This window comes from Numenius arquata, chromosome 10 (assembly GCF_964106895.1).
Source record: "Numenius arquata chromosome 10, bNumArq3.hap1.1, whole genome shotgun sequence".
NCBI lineage: Eukaryota > Metazoa > Chordata > Aves > Charadriiformes > Scolopacidae > Numenius > Numenius arquata.
The window spans coordinates 21169356-21191291 of NC_133585.1; the positions used below are offsets into that span (position 1 = coordinate 21169356).

The following is a 21936-nucleotide window of genomic DNA, read 5'->3' on the forward strand; positions in this document are numbered from 1 at the left end:
TACTTTGGGATAACTTCTACCTTGTGAATCATGGTAGGACATCGCTCTCTCAGAACCTGGATGGTGTGAAGTTTTGTGTTTCTGTACCCTTTTGTGCTCCGAGGTTTCCCTGTGCTGGTTCTCCCTCAGCTCTGAGCGTTTAGTGAGGCAAAGAACAACTTTCCAGTTGTGACTTTCATAAATTGGACCTAATTCCGGAAGAGGTCCAATATGTACGCACGACATCCTGGTCTCAAAATTGGAAACTCATGGATTCGATGGATGGACCACTCGGTGGATAGGGAACTGGCTGGATGGCCGCATCCAAAGGGTTACAATCAATGGCTCAATGTCCAGGTGGCGGCCAGTAACGAGTGGTGTTCCGCAGGGGTCGGTACTGGGACCAGTACTGTTTAACATCTTTGTCGGTGACATGGACAGTGGGATAGAGTGCACCCTCAGCAAGTTTGCTGATGACACCAAGCTCGGTGGCGCAGTTGACACGCTGGAGGGAAGGGATGCCATCCAGAGGGACCTAGACAGGCTGGAGAGGTGGGCTCGTGCAAATTGCATGGAGTTCAACCAAGCCAAGTGCAGGGTCCTGCACCTGGGACGTGGCAACCCCAGGCACAAATACAAGTTGGGTGGAGAATGGCTGGAGAGCAGCCCCGAGGAGAAGGACTTGGGAGTGCTTATGGATGAGAAGCTCAACATGAGCAGGCAGTGTGCACTGGCAGCCCAGAGAGCCAACCGTGTCCTGGGCTGCATCAGGAGAAGTGTGGCCAGCAGGTCTCGTGAGGTGATTCTGCCCCTCTACTCTGCGCTCGTGAGACCCCTCCTGGAGTACTGTGTCCAGCTTTGGAGTCCTCAACACAGAAAGGACATGGACCTGTTGGAACGGGTCCAGCGGAGGGCCACGAGGATGATCAGAGGGATGGAGCACCTCTCCTATGAAGACAGACTGAGAGAGCTGGGGTTGTTCAGCCTGGAGAAGAGAAGGCTCCGGGGAGACCTTATAACAGCCTATCAATACCTGAAGGGAGCCTACAGAAGAGCTGAAGAGGGACTCTTTGTCAGGAAGAGTGGTGACAGGACAAGGGGCAATGGTTTTAAATTGGAAGAGAAGAGATTTAGATTAGATATAAGGAAGAAATTCTTTACAGTGAGGGTGGTGAGGCACTGGAACAGGTTGCCCAGGGAAGTTGTGGATGCCCCATCCCTGGAAGTGTTCAAGGCCAGGCTGGATGGGGCTTTAAGCAACCTGCTCTAGTGAGAGGTGTCCCTGCCCATGGCAGGGGGGTTGGAACTAGATGATCTTTAAGGTCCTTTCCAACTCTAGCCATTCTATGATTCTATGATTCTATGTAAATGGAAGTAAAACCTGCTGATGTTTCTGCTCTGTCTCTCAAAACAGGATCATAGAATAAAGAGCTGTCAGTCCATTCCTCTGGCTCCAAGAGTTGCGGGGGTGTGGGTGTTCTGGTGAAGGTCTGTCTGATGTCTTCCCAAGACATCCAGTGCTGGAGATCTCCTCTTCTTAGAAGCCTCATGATCTTTCCTGGATTTCACAGAATGACAGGATCACGGAATCTTACGGGGTTGGAAGGGACCTCTGGAGATCATCTCCTCCAACCCCCTGCCAAAGCAGGTCCACCCACAGCAGGTTGCACAGGAACGTGTCCAGGCGGGTTTGGAATGTCTCCAGAGGAGGGTTTAGGTGAGGAGCTCTTATTCCAGTTCCCTAATCCAGGGCTACCAGCTGTCAGCCCTCTGTTCTCACTCTCTGACTTGCCTTTCCAGTCTCTGACTGGTTCGTGTGTTCATTCGCTTTGCTTTTAGGCAAGGAGGACGTGGTATTTGCTCTTGTTTGTGCTGTACAGCATTGGTTTCCTTTTCGCATCGCCTTTAGTCATTTTGAAAGCGTTTTCCCTCATCACCTGACCCAGATGAAACGCAGGGATAACTCCTATGCTGTTTTTTATTCCTCACAAAAGAGTTTGTTTAAGTACAGCAAAACCTATGGGAAACTTAATAGTGCTAATGCATTTCCTTTATCAAAGGATGCATAACTGGAGTGACTTTCTCTGAGTCCAGATAGCTCCATCTCTGAAAAGCCTAACTCAAAGTTGTTGCATTCCGCCTGTTTTTATGCATATCCTCGTTGTTGTGTGCTGTGTCTTAAAATCTTAAATCACCTTCAAGATTTGCTGTTGCCAAGGTCTTCTGGGAAATGAGACAAGAAACAAAGAGTTTGCTGGAATAGCCCAAAGACTTTATCTCGCTCCTGAGTGTAGCATGTGCATTTTTATTGTTTCTCTACTGTCTGATAAGGAGAGGAATGTTTTCTTTATAAAATGTTCCCAGAAATTTTAGCCTGTGTGTTTTTTTGTCATGATAGCCTTTCCATTGTATGCGTGGGTGCTTTATCAGGGAATATTTTTGTTAATGGGTAATTTTCTCTGTGCCTGTACGTGTTGTCTGCTGTGAGAGTCCTGATCTGGGAATACTTTTTTCTTTTTCACAGAAAGAGTGGTCGGGCATTGGAACAGGCTGCCCAGGGAGGGGGTTGAGTCACCATCCCTGGATGTGTTTAAGAGTCCTTTAGATGTGGTGTTGGGGGATATGATATAGGGAAGAACTTTGTAGTGTAGGGTAGATGGTTGGACTTGATGATCCCAAGGGTCTCTTCCAACCTGGATGATTCTATGATTCTATAAGAATTGGCAGCTTTTTGAATAGATAATGGAGAATCTTATGTCAACCTTAGTGATCCGTTTCTGGTCCCATTTGCTAAAATAGAGAAAATAAGAGGAATCACACAATTTGTGGTCTTTCGAAAGTTTATTTCAGTAGATATTTTACCTTTGTGGGGTTGCCAGAGACTCGGTGGCATACCTGGCAGTCGAGCAGGCGGGCTGGGGGCTGGGGAGGCTGATAAAACCCTCTGGCCTTGGGATGAAGTCCTTCTGGCTGCCCCACAGCCAGCAACTCTGACCCCCCGTTCAGTGGTTTGGGAGGAGCTTTTGCTGCTCTGCGTATCCATATCTGCCGACTTGGAGAGAGGTCAGAGTATTGGCTTTTCTTCCGCCAGCGGGTCGATATGTTTGGAACGTATGCATCGTTAGCTATTTAGAAATAGTCCCTTGAGCAAAAGATGATTGATGTGTTCTCAATGTATGCAATGGTAAGCTTTTAAAAGCTTTTGAAGAAGAGCCTGTGTGGTTTATAAATGCCTCAAATGTCTTTTTTACCTGTAAAGCCACTAAGCCTGCGGACAAGGGAGACCTGGAGCCAAGGAGCATGTGGAGGAGGGAGATAAAAGTAAACTTGATTTTGAGAGGTAGTTTGGAGAGTTCCTTTACCGAGGCCTTTTTAAAGAAGCAAAGTGTCACGAGGGGCAGGATTCTTGTATTGATAAGAAAGCAACCAAAGAAACCCCAAACTCCAATCCAGAATGGCTCATTTTCACAGTAAAGTCAGTAGTGGATTCTTGCAAGAATATATGCTAAGACCTGTTTTACTCAGCATGTTCGCAAGTTTTCTAGAAGTAGAGTGATCGGTTTGGTTTGGATAGCTTAGCTGTCCAGAGTAATTAAAAAAAACTAAAGGTCTCATAAATGTGGCTACTGGAGGAGGGGGTAGGAAGCAGCCAGGAGAACTGTAGTCTGTTGAGGTCCAACAAGCACGTTTAATCTTTCAGAATAAGAACTGGGTCTTGGTGAGGCATGCAAAAATCCAGTAACAGTAAGTTAAAAATTAACAATCTTGAGTCAGTCCTTGGGCGCTTTACCTACTTCATTGGGGTTTCTCAGCACAAAGGGGCTTTCCGTCAGAAGCACTTGCAGAAAGGGAATACAAGAGCATCGTCAGTGGCCTCAGCATGGGGCCTGGTGGTGACCTTCCCCCAGTGAAACATAAAAGGAGGAACAAGAGGACCCTTCTGTGAACCAAGCAATTATCCTGCTGCTCCAACCCCGAGCGTTAAAAAAAAAAGTTGTTTTTTGAAAAAGGATTTCTGAGCAACTGTTTTCGTGTTGTCCTGTTTTTAAGCCTTTAGTGTTTGTTATTTTCAGGTTTTTCTCTAACTGTGCAAGGAAGGATAGGGTGCTTGTTTCTGTCTGAGGTGCTCCTTTGCTATTGTAGTTTTTCAGGATGGGGCATTGTGCAGAATAATGTATCACCGGGGGCTTAGAGCAAACTTGTGACTTGTAAACTTTGTCCCCAGCCAGACCCCTGCCCTCCCCGCTCCTTAGTGGTGTTTGTGTTAGGATGGTGTAGTCTCTGCAGCCTGAATTCTTCTTTCCTGTGTTCCTGCTATGTCCTTTGGCTTGTTTAAATCTCTGCTCCTCTCGGTGCTGCTCTGTGACCCAAACTCTCTGCTTGACTGATTCCTCTTTGCCCTCTGCTGTCTCCTGGGCATCCTTCTCTGTCTTTCCACAGCCACTTCTTATCTGTTCACCTCTTGCTCATCCTCTTAAATGAGGAAATCAACAAAATATTAACACAGGTTTATACACCTAGGAAGGCAAGTGCTGAATATTTAGTGAATTTAGTAGTTAGCAGCTGACCATCATGGCTTTCTTCTTCTGGTTTCTTTTCATCCTTATTTGTTATGTTTTGATGTAGAATGTAAATGCTGTGAGTCAGATTTTTCAGTCACGTATGAGTTGTGTGTGTGAAGTACTGAGGTGGCACTTCTGTGGCTTTTTGGGACTCTGGTCCCATTGTTTGCAGATGTGGAGGGAGGGAGGACAGGAAGGACCGGGATTCTTAATGTCCTGCAGGACAGGCGTACGTGTGCTCTGACGGTGGTCCCAGTGCTTCTGTCTTTCCCCAATCGAGAGCTGCCTCTAAAATGTCTTCCATCATCTTCCTGCATCGTTTCAGCCTGGAGCAGGAGTTGTTAGTGCTAGGTCTCTGTCTTCATGCTGGCTGGGAAGCACTGTAACAGGAAAATGGGTCACCTTTGTTTACAAGGGACCTTTGTAGGGCTACAAAGATGATTAGGAGGCTAGAACATCTCTCTCAGGAGGAGAGGCTGAGGGACTTGGGGCTGTTTAGTCTGGAGAAGAGAAGACTGAGGGGGGATCTGATCAACGCCTAGAAATACTTAAAGGGTGGGTGTCAGGAGGATGGTGCCAGTCTTTTTTCAGTGGTGCCCAGGGACAGGACAAGAGGAAATGGGCACAAACTTGAACATAAGAAGTTCCACCTAAACATGAGGAGGAACTTCTTTCCTGTGAGGGTGGCAGAGCCCTGGAAGAGGCTGCCCAGAGAGGTGGTGGAGTCTCCTTCTCTGGAGACATTCCAAACCCGCCTGGACACGTTCCTGTGCGACCTGCTCTGGGTGGACCTGCTTTGGCAGGAGGTTGGACTAGATGATCTCCAGAGGTCCCTTCCAACCCTGCATCATTCTGTGATTGTGTGACCCAAACTGGTACTATACAACAGCTTAAGGACAGACCTTTTCCCTGTAGTACACAAATTCTTACAGCATCTCCAGGTGGAAAGGCATAAGGTCCATGTGGTAGAACAAGGAATAAAAGCCTTAAGCATGAACTCCTACTTTGGCCAAAACAATGGACTGGTTTTAGCTATGCTCTGTAATTGCTTGGAGGCCGTGGCTGCACGCAGAGCAGGACGGGAGAAAGATGGGTCAGGACAACAGGAAAACAATCTTGAAACGACCTTGGAAACTTCTCGGAGACCGCTACTGGTGATGTGAGGATGGAGAATAGGAAATACGTAATCCAGGAGGTGGCTTTGTAGAATTATCCTATTTTTGTGTATGAGCATGCAGCGTGGGTCTAAGTAAATTCATGATAATATTGAGAATTTACTTCTGCAATAAGGTTTTCATTTTTCATTGACTTCTAATTTATTGCTATTTAATCCATCCTATTCTACAGACATACACCTTCAAATGTAGAAAAATAAGTTTATGATCCAGGTTTAGCCATGAAAACTCCACAGAATATCAAAAAAGCAACTACCATTTCAACTGATCCATCTAATGCCTTTCTATAAGAAAATAATCCCCATTTTCGAATTGCTTTACAATCGGAGGCAGAGGAGAGCAGTACAGAGATACATATGGGTTTTTAATGCACATTTGCCCTGCCTGAAAGAAACCTGGCATAATGGACAGTGTGTAGATGTTGCTCAGGGGTCACCGAGACCTGATCCGGTGCGTGCAGGTGGAACTCGAGTTCTGGAGCACATTGTTAATGGTCCTGAGCAGACAGAGGTGGGACTGGCGTATGGAGACTTCCCTGAATCTCTGACCTCCCTCTGCTTGCTTTGGTTTCTTCAGCTTGACCAACAGAAAGTGCAAGTGCAGAGGCACCAACGGGAACATTGTTCGCCCTTTGGCAGAAGGTTTAGAACCACTTGGTCTGTCTGATGTTGGGTTTCCCAGCTCCAGTGAATGTCCCCGTCTGGACATCAACCCAGCTGCTGCTCACCGTCACCGCCACCACGTCTGAGTTTGCCAGCCCGCTGCTGTCCAGGGGCGCTAACTTAAGCGGCTCTTTACAAAGCAGGACTTTCTAATTTCTTTAGGCTCCATATTCTCACTGTTCTTGCTTGCTTGGTTTTCATTTTTTAACAGACCAGGAGTGGAAACCACCACTGCTTTAGAGTGCAGAAGTGAGGAGTTTCCTTCCATCTATTGACAGCTATTGGTACTTGGCCTTACTGTAACTCAGTGAGTGGGGGGGGTGTCTATGTATATACATGCCTTTTAAATACCAATTATTCTTTTCACTTGTCTTTTGGAGATTTACCTCCTTTCCCGTAAGGGAATAAGTAATATGTCACGTTGCTCATGTAATGTACTGTGGGGACAGTGCAGCAGATACCTGATTCTTTCCTAAAGTCACTTATTCCAGATGGGTACCATGAAAAATTCATAGTTCTCATAGTTCCCGGGTAGGAAACACCATGTATGTTTAATGTAAATTACCTGACATGTTATTTGGACTTGTTATACAGACTTGATTAATAAGCTGAAATGAAAAACACATTCTGTGTGAACAGCAGAATATGAGTTTTTTATTTTCTTTAGCCTTTTTGTACATCGTACAACTGAAGTAGTTGCTGATGTAATTTGGCAATATTGGAGGTTAACCATGCTGATGCAGATGGTTTTATCTTTTCATCAACTTGGAAAATAAGAATAACAAGTTTTACACTGTTTTGAAAGGAAGGATAAGTACATTTGGGTGATAAAAACTTTGGGGACCTATTATTTTCCTGCCTTGGCTTCAGACATGCTTCCCTTCAGGCTTCAGGTTCCGCCCTGGAGCTTGTGAGTGCTCAGGTGCTCCTGGGACCTCTCCCAATCTCCTGCGCTGAACACAGCTCATCCAGCACCGAGCCTGTGGAAGGCTACGCTCTGTTGTTGCGTACAAGAGCCCTGTGAGGGTCCGATTTGTATTTTGCATATCTGCAGAAATACAGCTTGCATAATTGGTTGCCCTCAGGTACGTCTCTTCGACGTCACTGGGACCAACCATCCATGATACGTGAAGTCCTCAGTCCCACTTTCAGGCGCGAGTGGAGCCTTTGCCTGCTGCACCTCTTGGGTAGCACGGTCAGTGGAGAAGCGGGACCTGCATGGGCTTGGAGCTCAGCGGCTGCAGAAAGAGAAACTCTGAATGCCTTTGAACTCCTAAAAGTGAAGCTCTGCAGGTGTCATTTTACTAGAATCCTGCTTTCGGATTCGTGTGCCGGCAGAAGGGTTATTCCCAGACCAGTCAAAATTCACTGACTCCTTAACTGAAACGTTCAACTGAAACAATCCCAAGACGTGTTAAATCATTTAATAAGTGAGTTCTCACTGAGCACTGCGGCTCTGCTGTCTTTAGCAGAGCATGAACTGCAAATCCCATGTTTCATGGCTTTTGCACCCGAGTCCCTCATAATGGTCTTCCCATGAAAAGATCACCTTCTGCGGAGACTGATCCGTAAAAAAAAAACCCTTTCCTGTTATTTCAGTCTAATGAAGATTTTCAGCTTCTGGATTCCTCTCAAAGGAATAGTCTAGTGTAGAACTATTCTTACAATTTTTACAGTGCTTTATGAGTTTTATTTTTGTTATCTTATTTTGTAGCTAATTGTTGAATAGTTCCAAAGAAGCTCAGATAACATTTCTGGATAAATGTCATTATTTTCAGAAAAAATATTATTACACCGGACAATAATAGATCTTTCCTTTCTTGTACAGTCTGTTGGTTTCTGACCTTTTTGTTGCTTTTTAGCCAGACAACTTCTTTGACTTTGATTCCTTGAGGCTTATTCTGTACTAATCCCTGGAAAATCGAGATGGTCTTTCCACAAGACATCTTGGTGGTCATCAGGTTTTGGTGAAGGTGGAAAAGCAGCCAAATTGTGGTCCCCACATAAGATGAAAAGCTACTCTTAAAATCTACTTACGTCGATGTGCAAGCTAACTTACTTTCACATAATTTTCTTTTTTTTTAATTGGCCAGGAAAAAATATCGCTAATTGTAGTCCCTAGTGGCCTTCTCAATGGCTTGCGCGTGCAGGACAGAGGTGCCGGGCAGTAGCGCTGAAACGCTATTGAAGGTTTGGGTGTTTAGAGTGGAACTTCCCAGAAATTGAGTACAAGAAACATGGAGCCACGTGGACCACTCCTCTCCTCTCCTCACTGTGAGGGGCAGCACCCTGTTCAGGTGCCCTCAGCAGGCTTTGACCAACACCTCTTTCCCACCAATACTGTAAAATTGAACTTAATTAATATAATATATAATATATAATATATAATATATAATATATAATATATAATATATAATATATAATATATAATATATAATATAATAGAGGTCCCTTCTAACTCTGAAAATTCTGTGATTCTGTGATAATATAATTAGATATAATATATATTTATAATATAGATGATTATATTAATATAATATATGATATATAATATAATAATATAACAATATAATATATAATTATATTATAAATTAATATAATTGCAGGAGAAGGCATGTAGCTTTTATAACAAGGTAAAAGATTTCAGTTCAGCTAAAGCATTGCTTGAGCTTCCGATTGTGCAGAGAATTACAACAGGAAATTGTCTAAACTTACTCTATCGTGCATTGTAAATATTGAGGGATGTGTTTGCTGTTGTGCTCGTGCGTATGGAGAATTAATGGACAAACCGTTGATGCAGTTGCATCAAACTACATTTTATTCAGATTTATTGTTAGTGGGTTACCTCCCTGGCACTTTAGGCCAATGACACAGACAGGATGTAAGCAACGAGATAATAGATATCTAAAGGGAAGAAAAAAAAGGAATAAAGACCCACAATATCAGATTCTTTGTAAATTAGAAGAGTAGTACTTTAAGGATGGCTATGAAAATGCTTATTTACAAACTGCTGTCTCCTGAAGAGAGAATACAAGTGCCTCATGAATATCTGAAGAAAAAACAGTCCATTTTTAAGAACAAAAGAGTCGCTGTATCAGAACAAACCAAACGGAAGTGCTTTGTGAAATCAAGCAGATAGCTGTTACAGAATGCAACAGAGGGAAGTCAAATTAGATGCAGAATTCAAAGCAGTGAGGTCATTTAAGTAGCAGTGGTTTACTGGAGACTGCACGAAATTCATCATCACATCAAGATTTTAAGTTGATTAATTTTTTTTTTTAAGTATGTAATTGCAATCATTTATTCTCAGGTTCATTAAAAATTAAAGTTGTTTGAGCTCTTTAGCCTTCTCAGAAGGCTGCGTTTGGCAGAAGCCAAGGTCCCTTCCAACCTAGACGATTCTATGATTCCAGAAACTAGGCAAGGGAGGACAAATCCTCCTTGGAGAAGGAGCACCGAACTGTGGTGTACGTCGCCTGTGCTGAACCAAAGCTGCCTGCAAATGCCACGTATTAAAATACTTGGTGTATGCCTCCATAAGGACGCTCTTACAGCCACCGCTGACTTGTTTTGCAGCACTTTTCTCTTTATGTAGGTGTTGCAGTCTAAAATCATATTTCTTTTTTTTTTTTTTTTTTTTGCAATCTTTAAGAAAGTGCTTCTGGAATTGTGGCCTTTGCGTCTTGCCGCTTCCAAATGCACACTGTGCCATGAGAAATTTATATACGTGCCTTTGAAGTGCATGTATTTTTTCCTCTGATTCCTTGTACGCAGTCCATGGAGGGGTGATGGCTGCGTTCCCCGGGGCACGGCCCCACAGAGTGTTCTGTTGGCAGAGCTCTGCCGCCATTCTCTGTCTCATTCCTACAGCGCTACATGCGCTGGGTTTCTCTACAGGCTGTGAGACCGCAAAGTCTGAAAGGAATCTCCCTTTGCTACTGTCACGTCAGCCAGGACCTACTAATGCCAGATCATGTTCATAATCTTGAGTTTTGGAGAAACCAGGGGCCAGTTTTTATTATAGGAATGTATTTGTTATTTTTTTTAAAAAAACACCTAATTTTCTGAGGAGAGAAATAAACTGTCTTTATATATCACGATTGTGTAAGCGTCTGAAAGTGTAGTTTTGGTGGCCAGCTGTGGTAGCTCTGTGTCTTGGTAACTTGTGCTGTGATCCCTCTTTGCTCCTCATGGACTTACCAGCCTCCAACATGGGAGAGAAGACAGAAGCTGCTGCTGCTGCTTTTTCCCTCCCCTATTTCCTAATTGTCTGTTGCCGTATATTTTTCCATTACTTTCACAGCCCTCTCCTAATTCCCTTTTCTGTGTCATCTGGTTACTTCAGTTGCCCCAGTTCTTTCATCTCTTCACTTCAGCTTCCCCTTTTCCCGGCCATAATTTCTACGTGTAGTATTTTCCATAAGGAGCACCTTATAGAGTTGGCCGTGTGCGGGTGGCCCTTGCTGAAATCACAGAATCACAGGATCTTCTTGGTTGGAAGGGACCTTTGAGATCGTCGAGTCCAACCAACAGAAAAAAAACCCAAACAAAAACAACACCAAACACCAAAACCAAACCAAAACAAACACCCACAACCACACACCACCCCACCCACAAACAGACACAACCCAACAATCCTGGGCACTAGAGCATGCCCTGAAGTGCCACATCTACACGTTTCTTAAATACCTCCAGGGATGGTGACTCCACCACCTCCCTGGGCAGGCTGTTCCAGTGCCTGACCACTCTCTCAGGAAAGTCATTCTTCCTAATATCTAATCTAAACCTCCCCTGCCCCAGCTTCAGACCATTTCCTCAATGCCTACTTGCTCTGCCGTCTACAGATGGAAATTGCAGATTTTTAGTTTCCTCCAGAGTCATTCCAATGGAGTTGTAGAGCCTTCTGTTGGCATTAGTGCTGGTGAAGATGTAGCCAGAACTTAGACTTTGCCTTCAGGTTTGAAAAACACGACTGGAGGAAATCAAAACAACTGAAGCCGTCAGGGTGATTGTGGGGTTTGTTATCCTGTTTCGTTGGCTTAAAGGGTGGCTTTTCTTGGGGCACCTTTTGTTCAGATGACCTCAAATTTGGATCACTGACCTTTCTTTGCATCATCATTGAGGCACAATAATGAGGGCAATATACGGATGCTGGTGGATTTTACAAATTTTAGTGGAATTGGTGACAAGACATAAAGACTTCAAACTGTCACGGCGTTGACAATCAGTTTGTTCGTCCTGGTGAAATCCTCTTTACGTTAAAACTAGTGGTGGTGTCTCCAAAGCTGTATGCCAGTGGAAGCCACTGGGTTGGGATATAACTGTACAGACAGTGTTGCACAAGAAATGGTGCTGATCGCCGTAAAACACGTGGGCAACGACTGTGTTTCTCACGTGGTTAAAAGGGTATTGCTTCTCTACCTCGAAACCAGTCCTTGGTGCAAAGTTACGCATGTTGGGTGGTATTTCTTCCCGTCATCTCTATTGTGTTATAAGAAGTAGTTTCAAAATAAATGATTGAAAACACCTTACTGTGTTGTTTTCCTCAATAGGACTGTAAAACAGTTTGCTGTGGTTAAGGCCGGTAATTAGTTTTACTGTCTTATCCAGAAAAAGCGTTGGCCCCACTCAGAATCACCATTCCCTCCCCACCAGACGAGTATATTTACACAGAGTCACTGTTGTTATAAAATGAAGGTGTAAAGAAACTTTGCTCTCCACTTTGGAATAAATTATTTGCGCCCTTAATACAGGAGGTTACCTGATAAATGTTTTTGACATATTTAAATGTTCTGCAGCTAATAACGTTTGCGGATTTTCTTCATAACTATTGATGAACTTGAACAAAGATAATTTCTTGTAATATTTCAGTGAGAAGAAAAACGGGTAGTTAATTTTTCAGAATAATGAAATCTTAAGAGAAATGTTTATAAACACTCTGCATGCAGATCTGAGGCATCAGAGTGCAATGTTGAGGGTAGTTGGTGGTGCTTGACATTTGGGAAGTGGGTTAGAGTGTTTTTTACATAGGAAGTTCTATACATCATGCGTTCTGTGAACTGACCAACGAAGCTGTTCGGCAAGACTTCTCACTGGCAGAATGGGACAAGAAAAGAAAAAAAACATGTTATATATGTTGAATAGATGGCTGGTATTAATTAAGTACTACCTTTGTCTCGGTAGATAGAGTTTTCATTTCTTTATGCAGCAATATAGTTCGCTGTTGCAGAGTAACTCAAGGTATAAAACCTCTTTTTTCCTGAAGAGCTTTATGTAATTGTGGGGGTTTTTTTCCCTCACCTTGATATGTCACTCTTGCTGTGGAAAATTTATTATGGTTTTGGTTGTTATTTGAGTGCTTTCATTTGTTTGAGGTGAGATTGGGTGATGATTGCTCAGTGGAGAAAAAACTCATAATGTTAAATAGATATCTTTATACGACGGGTCTCATTGTCAACATAAATTATTGAGCATTCCAAGTGCTGCTTCTACTATAGCCTGAAATAGCTTCAGCGTTAGAGGCAGTTTTTCATTGCAGGTAATAAGATTCAGAGTTTTTAAACATCATTCAAAACATAAAATACTAGAAGCCTAGTTAGAAAACAGTATTTTTAGTGTTGTGGTTGTTACGAAAATACATAAAAATGTAGATGCCCCGTATAAATTTCGCCCTCGTGTTTATTGGTTTTGCAGGCACTATCCTGGTTGACAATATGCTGATCAAAGGGACCGCAGGAGGGCCGGACCCCACCATTGAACTCTCCTTAAAGGACAACGTAGACTACTGGGTGATCCTGGATCCCATCAGCCAGAGGTTGTACCTGAACAGCACTGGCCGAGTTCTGGACAGAGATGTAAGTTTGGGGCTCGCTGTCTGTTTTCTTTTCTCCCCATAGACACGAATTTCTAAATCCGTGTGTGCTCACAGAAAGATCGTAAACACAAGACCTGCTAGAATATAATGGCTGCCTCTATCTTTTGTCCCCTGGTGGATGTGAACAGAGTTAATTCGATTCTTTATTAGGACTTATTGGGAGCAGGCAGAAACTTGACTGTGTGCATAATTATTATATGTGGACGAAGGCAACAATAAAGACCAAACAAATAGATGTGTGGGTTGGCAGATACGTGTATCAAACCAAACTTGAGTTTACTGAATTAAAGCCACTTTCATTCTGCTGTGCTGCTTTTGTCTGGCAGAGCGCCGCTCACCTCATGTCCCATGACACTTATTAAAACCCTACTCTAGCTCTGTACGTTGACTTATGAGATGTGAGAGAGGGGAAAGGAATTCTGAATATTGCAATTCGCTTACAAAGCTTGACATATTCAATTGAGAGTTTGCTAGTTTAGATTCTTTTTCTAAGGCAGCATAAAATTTGTGTGGTATCCTCGCTCCTAATAGGATTAAAGAAATATATTTCAGGCTAAGTTTGATTTTCATAAAAAAAAAAAAAAAAATTAAAAGCACAAAATAAATGGGAGTGTTCTCATCTATGCTAATTTCATTGAAGAGGAACACTTGAGAAATAGAGACGTTTTCTCACAGTGTTACAGCATTGCTGCAGTTCATCAGAATCTGTAAGAAAAATTGACTCAAAAGTGACTGTGATCAACATGGGAAGAGTGCTTTAGAGATCAGGAGTTCTCCTTGGAGTGCATCAAAGTTTGTTTTGTATTAGCTTGATTGATTAATTTGTCTTCTGTGTATGTTTGGAGATATATTCATAAGTACCAGAAACACCATGCAAATTTTTCTTCATTTCCACTTTTAGCTTAAAAGCTGTGATTGAATTCAGTTGTTCCTAATTTGGTTTTAATTCACAAACTGTCTTCATATGTCTTTTTTTTAAGTCAGAGCAAAAAGCAAGAGCCCCTAAGAGGAGGTGAGGCTTAAGAAGCACTCAAGGAAGTGTAGGGTCAGTTCTTCATGCCAGTCTGCATGTACATATGGCATTAAGAAAGAAAATTAGTTCCGTTTAAACCAGTGCCAATAATTTTTTCAATGCCTCTTTTAGCCACACTTGTTGCTACAGGATGGTCGCATCTGAGCTACTTTGCCAAAACCACCTTGTCAAATGATTTGATTTCTGATATTAGTAACAGTCTAACTAAATTTACAAATACTTGGCATTATTATGAGTACATATGGACACTTTATTTTGCAAGAAGTAGATTGAAGTATAAGGAAACAAGTGGAGGGTGTATGTTTTCTTAATTATATATAGATAATATTGGTGGTTTTACATTGGTATTTAAGGGGCTATTTCCTCGTTTTTTACTATGAACTGTAACACTACTTATCCCTTCTAGTGTAGTAAAATGACTGGGTAAAATGACTCGTTTGTGTTTATTTAAGTTTACTGGGATATGAAAAGAGATTTCAGGTATATGCTGTTCTAGATGTGAGCCCCACGGTAGCTATCTTCCGTGGTGTCAATGAATTGCCCTAAGTCGCAAGCCGAAGAAAATGAAAGCAACCCACAAGACCCCCACTGACTGAGTAAAAATATGAAATGTATGTCATGGACTTGATTAATATGGCTCTTACCTCAAGGCTGGTTCCAGCCTTCAGAGCCAGAGCTATACTAACCCCTAAAAGGCAAAATCATGCAATAGTTTGTGCAGTTCGTTTTCTCTTTGCTTTTTTTTTTTTCCTCCTTTAACAAAAAAGTAAACTATTTTTCTCATCTTTCAAGTTGAAACTTAGTAGCGCCAATAAAACTTGGGGTTTTATTAAGTTGATCCTTAAAATTCAATTTTTTATTACAGAGCAAAAATTGTACTCTCTGATTCACAAATGGTACATATATGATTGCATTCAATATATCTGGATACTCTTCCCATTTTTTCTCTCCGATGCGCCTGCTTGTTGACTCCCTGCTGATTCAGTTAGCCTCATCCTGTTCTTTTTTTATTACTTTTCTTGAAAGAAAATTTTATTAGATTCCATTGATTGATTTTTACGAAGAGTGACAGTATGTTTTCCAAACAAAATCAGATAAGAAGAAAATTCCAGACTTTTCTTCCAGTACTTTAAGTACTTAGAAAGGATGAATAGCGATAAATTGGAACTGAAGGTGAAAGGAACTACTAAAAGGTGTTGGGATAATTTGTCCCCGGTATCATAAACAGTTTATTACATGGTACCGTTATGTATTTATGTTTATTGTCTATAAATGCCTAGATTGATGAGTGTTTGTTTAAACACCTGATTTTAAATCTAAGCATCTACCCAGCATAAATTGTGCGTATGTGAACGTGATACTGATCCTGGACTCCGTCATATTTTAACAAAGGCAAAAAACTATGTTTTTCTTGGGCATTGCTAATAAATCTAGATAAACTCAGTAGCATCTGAAGTTTATTAAAGGTGACCTAAAAAATTCTTTGCAAAGGCTGCCAGCTTGAAAAATAAATGGAGAGTATAACATTAGAGGCTTAATTGAAGTTACAGATGATATTTGGCACATTCCTACCTGTGTCAGAAGTTCCAAAAAATAAAAGTAGAACCACATCATAGCTGGCTGCAGATTTTTACAGCAAAGAGGGTGGACTTCTAGTTAAAAGCTCATACTGTACTCCATTGCAGAGAAAGATGAGGGTAAATGTGTAGGGAAGAATAGATATTCCATGTTAGATCTCAACACCACCATAACAGCCCCTTCTTTCCCCAAGTCATCTGACTCTTTAGAAACTGATTAGTGCCAAAGCCTGAAAGGTAAAAAAAGCTTTATGGTTCCAAAATCCACTATAGCAAAACTGGAAAAAATCAATCAATCGGAGAAATTGTAGCATTTAGAATGAGTGAAAGCGTAATAACATAGATAGAGAATTCTGGTATATATATAAATATATATATAAAATAATATATATTATATATGTTATATATATTATATATATATATATAAAAGTGTCAGAATCTCAGTACAAAAACCTGTTTGCATTCACTGTACAGAATAGCACGGCGCAGGCATCTTTAAATCACGGGTTTGAGTTGTTTATTCTTTTGAAGACTTTGAGGTTAATAAACACAGAATTTTTTCATTTTGTCATTCCCATGCTTACTTACTCTCTGCTGAGTGTTAGATAGAGAATCAAAATAGACTTTCCGTCAGTATTTTACATGCCGGACTGCTACTTCAAATATGTAAATTGGCACTTGCCATGGTGGGAGGACTGTGAACAGAAGTCCTGCTGGAATGCTGGATTTCCATAGCAGTCTCTCGGAATTTCCATTCCAATCAAAGGTGCTTTTTTCCTTTATAGTTCTTAGAACTGTTTTATTAACTCAGGTAAGTAATAGTAGCCTTTCCAGCTTAAATTTCTTTACCCGTTCATCAAGTCTGGGGGATATTTTTATTTGAATATTATGATGTTCACTGGAGTAAAACCAGCAGGAATCTGGATTGTCTACACTTAAAGGTGACCACGTTGTTTCTAAATTACTTTGTAAATGTAACTGGTAGCATATTCAATTTATTTCTAACTTGACCTTTCAATTCCAATATTCGTAACCCAAAGGTTAAAATGTGTGACATTTCCTAGGTATCTTTCAGTAACCAGAAGATGTTCAAAAGATGGGGTTTTTTTTTTTTTTTTGTTCTCAAGGGAAGTGTGAAGGGCTAATCGTGCTGTGGGGATTTTTATTTCTGTGGTAGCTCATACAGCTGGCAAAGCTCGGTCTGCAAAGCACGCCTTTGAGACCTAGGTCTACTTAAAATATTGCCAGCGCGAGTTGTAGTCAGGACACTCTGAGAGAAGCTTTTTAATCCAAACGTAGAGCATTAAACATAACGTAGGCAGGCTGATGGGCTATAAGTGAAGACGAGCGATATTACATCAGTGGAAAGTTTAACTGTTTTTTTTCAGATTTTGACTATGTGTTATAAAAATGTGTTTTCGCTTACAGCCGCCAATGTCCATTCAGTCCATCGTGGTGCAAGTCCAGTGCGTTAACAAGAAGGTTGGCACCATTATCAACCACGAAGTACGAATTGTGGTGAGAGACAGGAATGATAACTCGCCCCAGTTCCAGCAGCAGCGATACTACGTGGCAGTAAATGAGGTCAGAGCCGCTTACTTTGGTTTTTTCTCTTTTGTGTTGTGTCATGGCCAAATGCTATCTTTCAGTTCTTTCACTTCTCATTTGAAAACCCAGTAAATTCAGTTGTTTTGAAACGGCTTCTAATTGTGTCACTTGGAAAACGCAGCACAGACAGTATACTTCAGTTTTTAGCATGCAAGCTGTTCGTCCCTTTTCTTAACGAACAAGACAGCACATTTCTCATCAGGACGCTTGGAATATTGCAGAAGGCACGAGAGTCTGAAGCTACATCTCAATGAGTGAAGCATTGATCTCTGTTAAATTTACAAAATGTTTTACTGCATTATGCAGCTGTATCAACAAACCTGGAAGTAAAACAAATGCATTTATAGAAAACAAGTGTAAAGCAAATAGTTCAAAAAGGTTTTATTAACAGTATTAAAGCCTGACGAAGTGCAGTTTTGATTTACTGCTGTTTCTCTTAATTAATGATGTCTGTGAAAGGAATCCTTTCCCTTTATTTTCTTCTCCATTTTATTTGCTTTATATTTCTCCGTATTACTTGAAGGAAAAATTTTCTTTCTTTCTTGAGCTGGCACAACTTCGTTTCACTTTGTAGTTAAGTTTGTTATTCTATTAGGGATTGAATAATCTGCTAATAACCGGCACAAAGGATCTGTGTTTTCAGGAAGTTAGGATCCTGGGGATTTATTAGTAAGAAGTGGAATTGGCAATTTACGTGTAGTGTCCACACTGAAACTTAAGAGGAGAATGGAAAGATGAGATGGGTCAGTCTTGTGCAGGTAAAGTATGGAATAATTACAGTTGCATTTAAGGAAATAAAGCTGTTAAATACATAGTGTGCATTGTGTCCCTGCTGGGCTTTGGGTTTGGGAAGCTTTTTTCTGTGAAAGAGCATGACTGCTTTCATCTTGTTTGATTTGAGTAGAATTGATTTGCTGTTTCAAAAAAGCCCACTTTCATACTTCTGTGTGTTTAGGAGGTTCAGCTTTTCAGCGTGTCTGGGTGTTGTAGCGATCACACTCCATTGCTCTAAGTGACCAAGCGGGCAGTGATTTGCAGAAGATCTCATAGACCCCAGAAAAGGAGTGGGAGAGTTGGTTGATGAATTTAGGCCTAATGAAGGTAAAAGTATGGAGGAAAATACCAAACCCCACACGTGATTTTTGAGTAGAGACCTGCAGTTGCGATTCAGATACACAGCTTTGCCAGACTTGTTGGTTTCCTGATGGGTGCCACCTTTTGAAGTGAGATTATTTCCCTTCAGACAAATGTTCGGCAATCCATCTGCCCATGTTTCTTTCCACCAGAATTTGGGGGTCACAAACTACCATCTGGATGAGTATCAAAAAAGTTCTCCTTATGCTTTTAAATTGTTTCCAAGTTGGCCTTTGCATAGTAATTGTAATGTCTACGGTTTTGCAGACCTCTTGCGGAAGTGCTTTTGGTCTTGAGTGAAGGCGACATGAGCATTGGTCTGAAGTGCCTGCAACGGCTGTGATGCAGGTCCCAGACCGCTTCCAAGACCTGCATAATTTTGCACTAGAGCTGAAGGCAGGTAGTATGTCAGTGCTGTAATACCAATGCTAAGGAAGCAAGGATTTTTCCATAATTAGAAGTCCAAAAGGCAGAGTGAAAAATGCACCATTTAAAATTATTTATACTCAGAAACTTAGCAATGTTCCAAGTACATGCAATCATTTATTTGTGTTACTGTTGGGCAAAATGTGATGTTGCTCTTTCCACCAGTTGCAGTCCTGATTTAATTAGCTTCTTTGTTTCATTTTATCACTGTTATGCTTATAGCTTCTGACATGGCACCACTGTGCCCTTCAGCAGTACCCAGTGGGCTAATGCTCTCATTAATTAACTGAAAAAAAGTTCACAAAGCATCTCAGACTTTCTCAAAGGTTTTAGTGAGTGATTACATTTTTTAATGATAGTTTATTCTGCTAGTAATTGGTACTGCCTCTGGTGAGTTTAACTACAGGCATGCGCTGGAATGAGGGTTTTGTGGTTGTTTTTTGATTGCCTCTGGTCTTCTGCTTTTAGTTTTCCTGTAAACTAAAAAGTACAGAAATTTCTCTTACGTGAGTAGCATAAAGCAAATCAAAGGACAAGTAGATTTTTATTATTTGCAGCTACCATACACGTGAGCATCACAAGTATCTCCTGTTTTTTCTAGCCGGGAAATTTTGTCTGTGTCGAGGACTGACTTGTTCAGGTGCTTTACAGGGTTGTACTTGGCAGTTTCTCCTGTCGGCTGCCTCACCTCTCTCTGGCCATCCTATGTGTGGTGAAGAACACATTAACTGGGGTTTTATAACCATACTGCAGTCACTGCTGCTTGCACAAAATGTCAGGTGGACTTCCCACATGTACTATTTTTGATCTTTATCAATGAGGATCGAGGACGAGGGGATCGAGTGCACCCTCAGTCAGTAAGTTTGCAGATGACACCAAGTTGGGTGGGAGTGTCGACCTGCTGGAGGGTAGAAAGGCTTTGCAGAGGGATCTGGACAGGTTGGATCGATGGGCCAAGGCCAATGGGATGAGGTTCAACAAGGCCAAGTGCCGGGTCCTGCCCCTGGGTCACACCAACCCCCTGCAGCGCTCCAGGCTTGGGGCAGAGTGGCTGGAGCTGCCTGGCAGAAAAGGACCTGGGGGTGTTGGTGGACTGTGGGCTGAACATGAGCCAGCAGTGTGCCCAGGTGGCCAAGGAGGCCAACAGCATCCTGGCCTGTGTCAGGAACAGCATGGGGAGTAGGACTCGGGAGGTGATGGTCCCCCTGTGCTGGGCACTGGTGAGGCCCCACCTCGAGGGCTGTGTCCAGTTTTGAGCCCCTTCCCACAAAAAAGACATTGAGGGGCTGGAGCGGGTCCAGAGAAGGGCAACGGAGCTGGTGAGGGGTCTGGAGAACAAGTCTCATGAGGAGAGGCTGAGGGAGCTGGGGGTGTTCAGCCTGGAGAAAAGGAGGCTGAGGGGAGACCTTCTCGCTCTCTCCAACTCCCTGAAAGGAGGGTGTAGCCAGGGGGGGTCGGTCTCTTCTCCCAAGTCCCAGGCGATGGGACAAGAGGAAATGGCCTCAAGTTGCACCAGGGGAGGTTCAGATTGGATAGTAGGAAAAATGTTGACAGGGAAAGGGTTCTTAAGCCTTGGAATGGGCTGCCCAGGGAAGGGGTTGAGGCCCCATCCCTGGAGGGATTTAAAAGCCGGGTTGACCTAGTGCTTAGAGACATGGTTTAGTGACGGTTTTTATCAGAGTTCGGTTGATGGTTGGACTAGATGATCTGAAAGGTCCCTTCCGACCTAGACAATTCTATGATTCTATGTAACACATGAAACAAAGCAAAAAACCCCGTGGAATATTTCTAATCATCATAAAAAGTTTAACATTGACCTTAATTCATTCTTACTTTTATGAGGAGATTCATAATCCTGTGGATAGCAGTTGGATTTGCTTTTGGCTGAGACACTTACATTCCTTGTCTTGAAAAAGCATAAGAAAGGGAAAAGGGAAACGTGCTCCTGAACAGCAGCACCCATCTAAAGGAGGAGAGAGGAGTTTCATTTCTCCATATTAAACTTTAGTATCTCCTACAGAAAGGGACTGATGTTACGTAGTAAACTGGCTGTGCCGAGCGTCTCACCTCATGCAAGATAAAACGCTAGGAATCGTAAAGAAAAAAATTATGTGAGTGTTAGTGACAGTTTGAGGGTAATAATCTCTGTGGGAATTAGATGTGGTGAAAAAGAGCCACGACAACAAGAAACAAGTAAGATTTCAAAAGAATGTAATTAAACAAATAGAGAGGACATGCACACAATAAATCTTACTCTTCCACAGTCAACAGCTGTAATGCTTAAAAATTTCCTTCAACGTGATTTATGTCTATTAGAAGTCTACATGCAGTCAGGAATGTTCTACACTTTCATAAAACAATTTGAAAAACAAAAATTTCTTATTATTGCCTATTTACAAAGTTAAAAATGAATAATTTTTCACAGTGACCCTGAACAGCAGAGCGAAGTAAGATTTACAGTTAATCATTCTGAGCTAATATTCTTTTGATGATGTCTACCTGCAGAGATTAATTATTTCAATACCACAAGGAAAAAGATATGAATAATTATACCAGAAGCAATGAAAATTCAGCAGAAGTTATAATTCTCAACAGCCCAAAGCCAAAGTTTTGAGACAGCTGAAGTTCAAGAAACACATTCATGTTGCAAAGGATTCCCATCTCTGTCAACTTAAGGAGGGGAAAAAGGGGGGGAAACACACCTGAAAAAACAACAAACCAACTCTAAAATTTTGGTTTACAAGCAGAAAATTCTGATTAGGTATAAGGTTATGCACGTTTAATAAAATAACACTGACTTCAAACAGTATTCTAGTAACTCCAAAACCATTTCCAAAACCCCCCTGTTATTAAATGCTCATGAATTTACCAACACCTCTGTAGCACTTGGGTAAGGCTCATGCAAA

General features: G+C 41.9%; 1 protein-coding gene across 2 annotated transcripts in view; it reads left to right on the top strand.

Moving 5' to 3' along the window:
* PCDH15 (protocadherin related 15) overlaps nt 1–21936 on the top strand; it is a 383455-nt gene that overhangs the window by 82250 nt on the left and 279269 nt on the right. For both annotated transcript variants that reach the window (XM_074155034.1, XM_074155035.1), the window contains exons 3-4: nt 13072–13232; nt 17291–17446. In XM_074155034.1, the coding sequence (XP_074011135.1) occupies nt 13072–13232; nt 17291–17446 (317 nt within the window). The remainder of the gene's footprint in view (nt 1–13071; nt 13233–17290; nt 17447–21936) is intronic.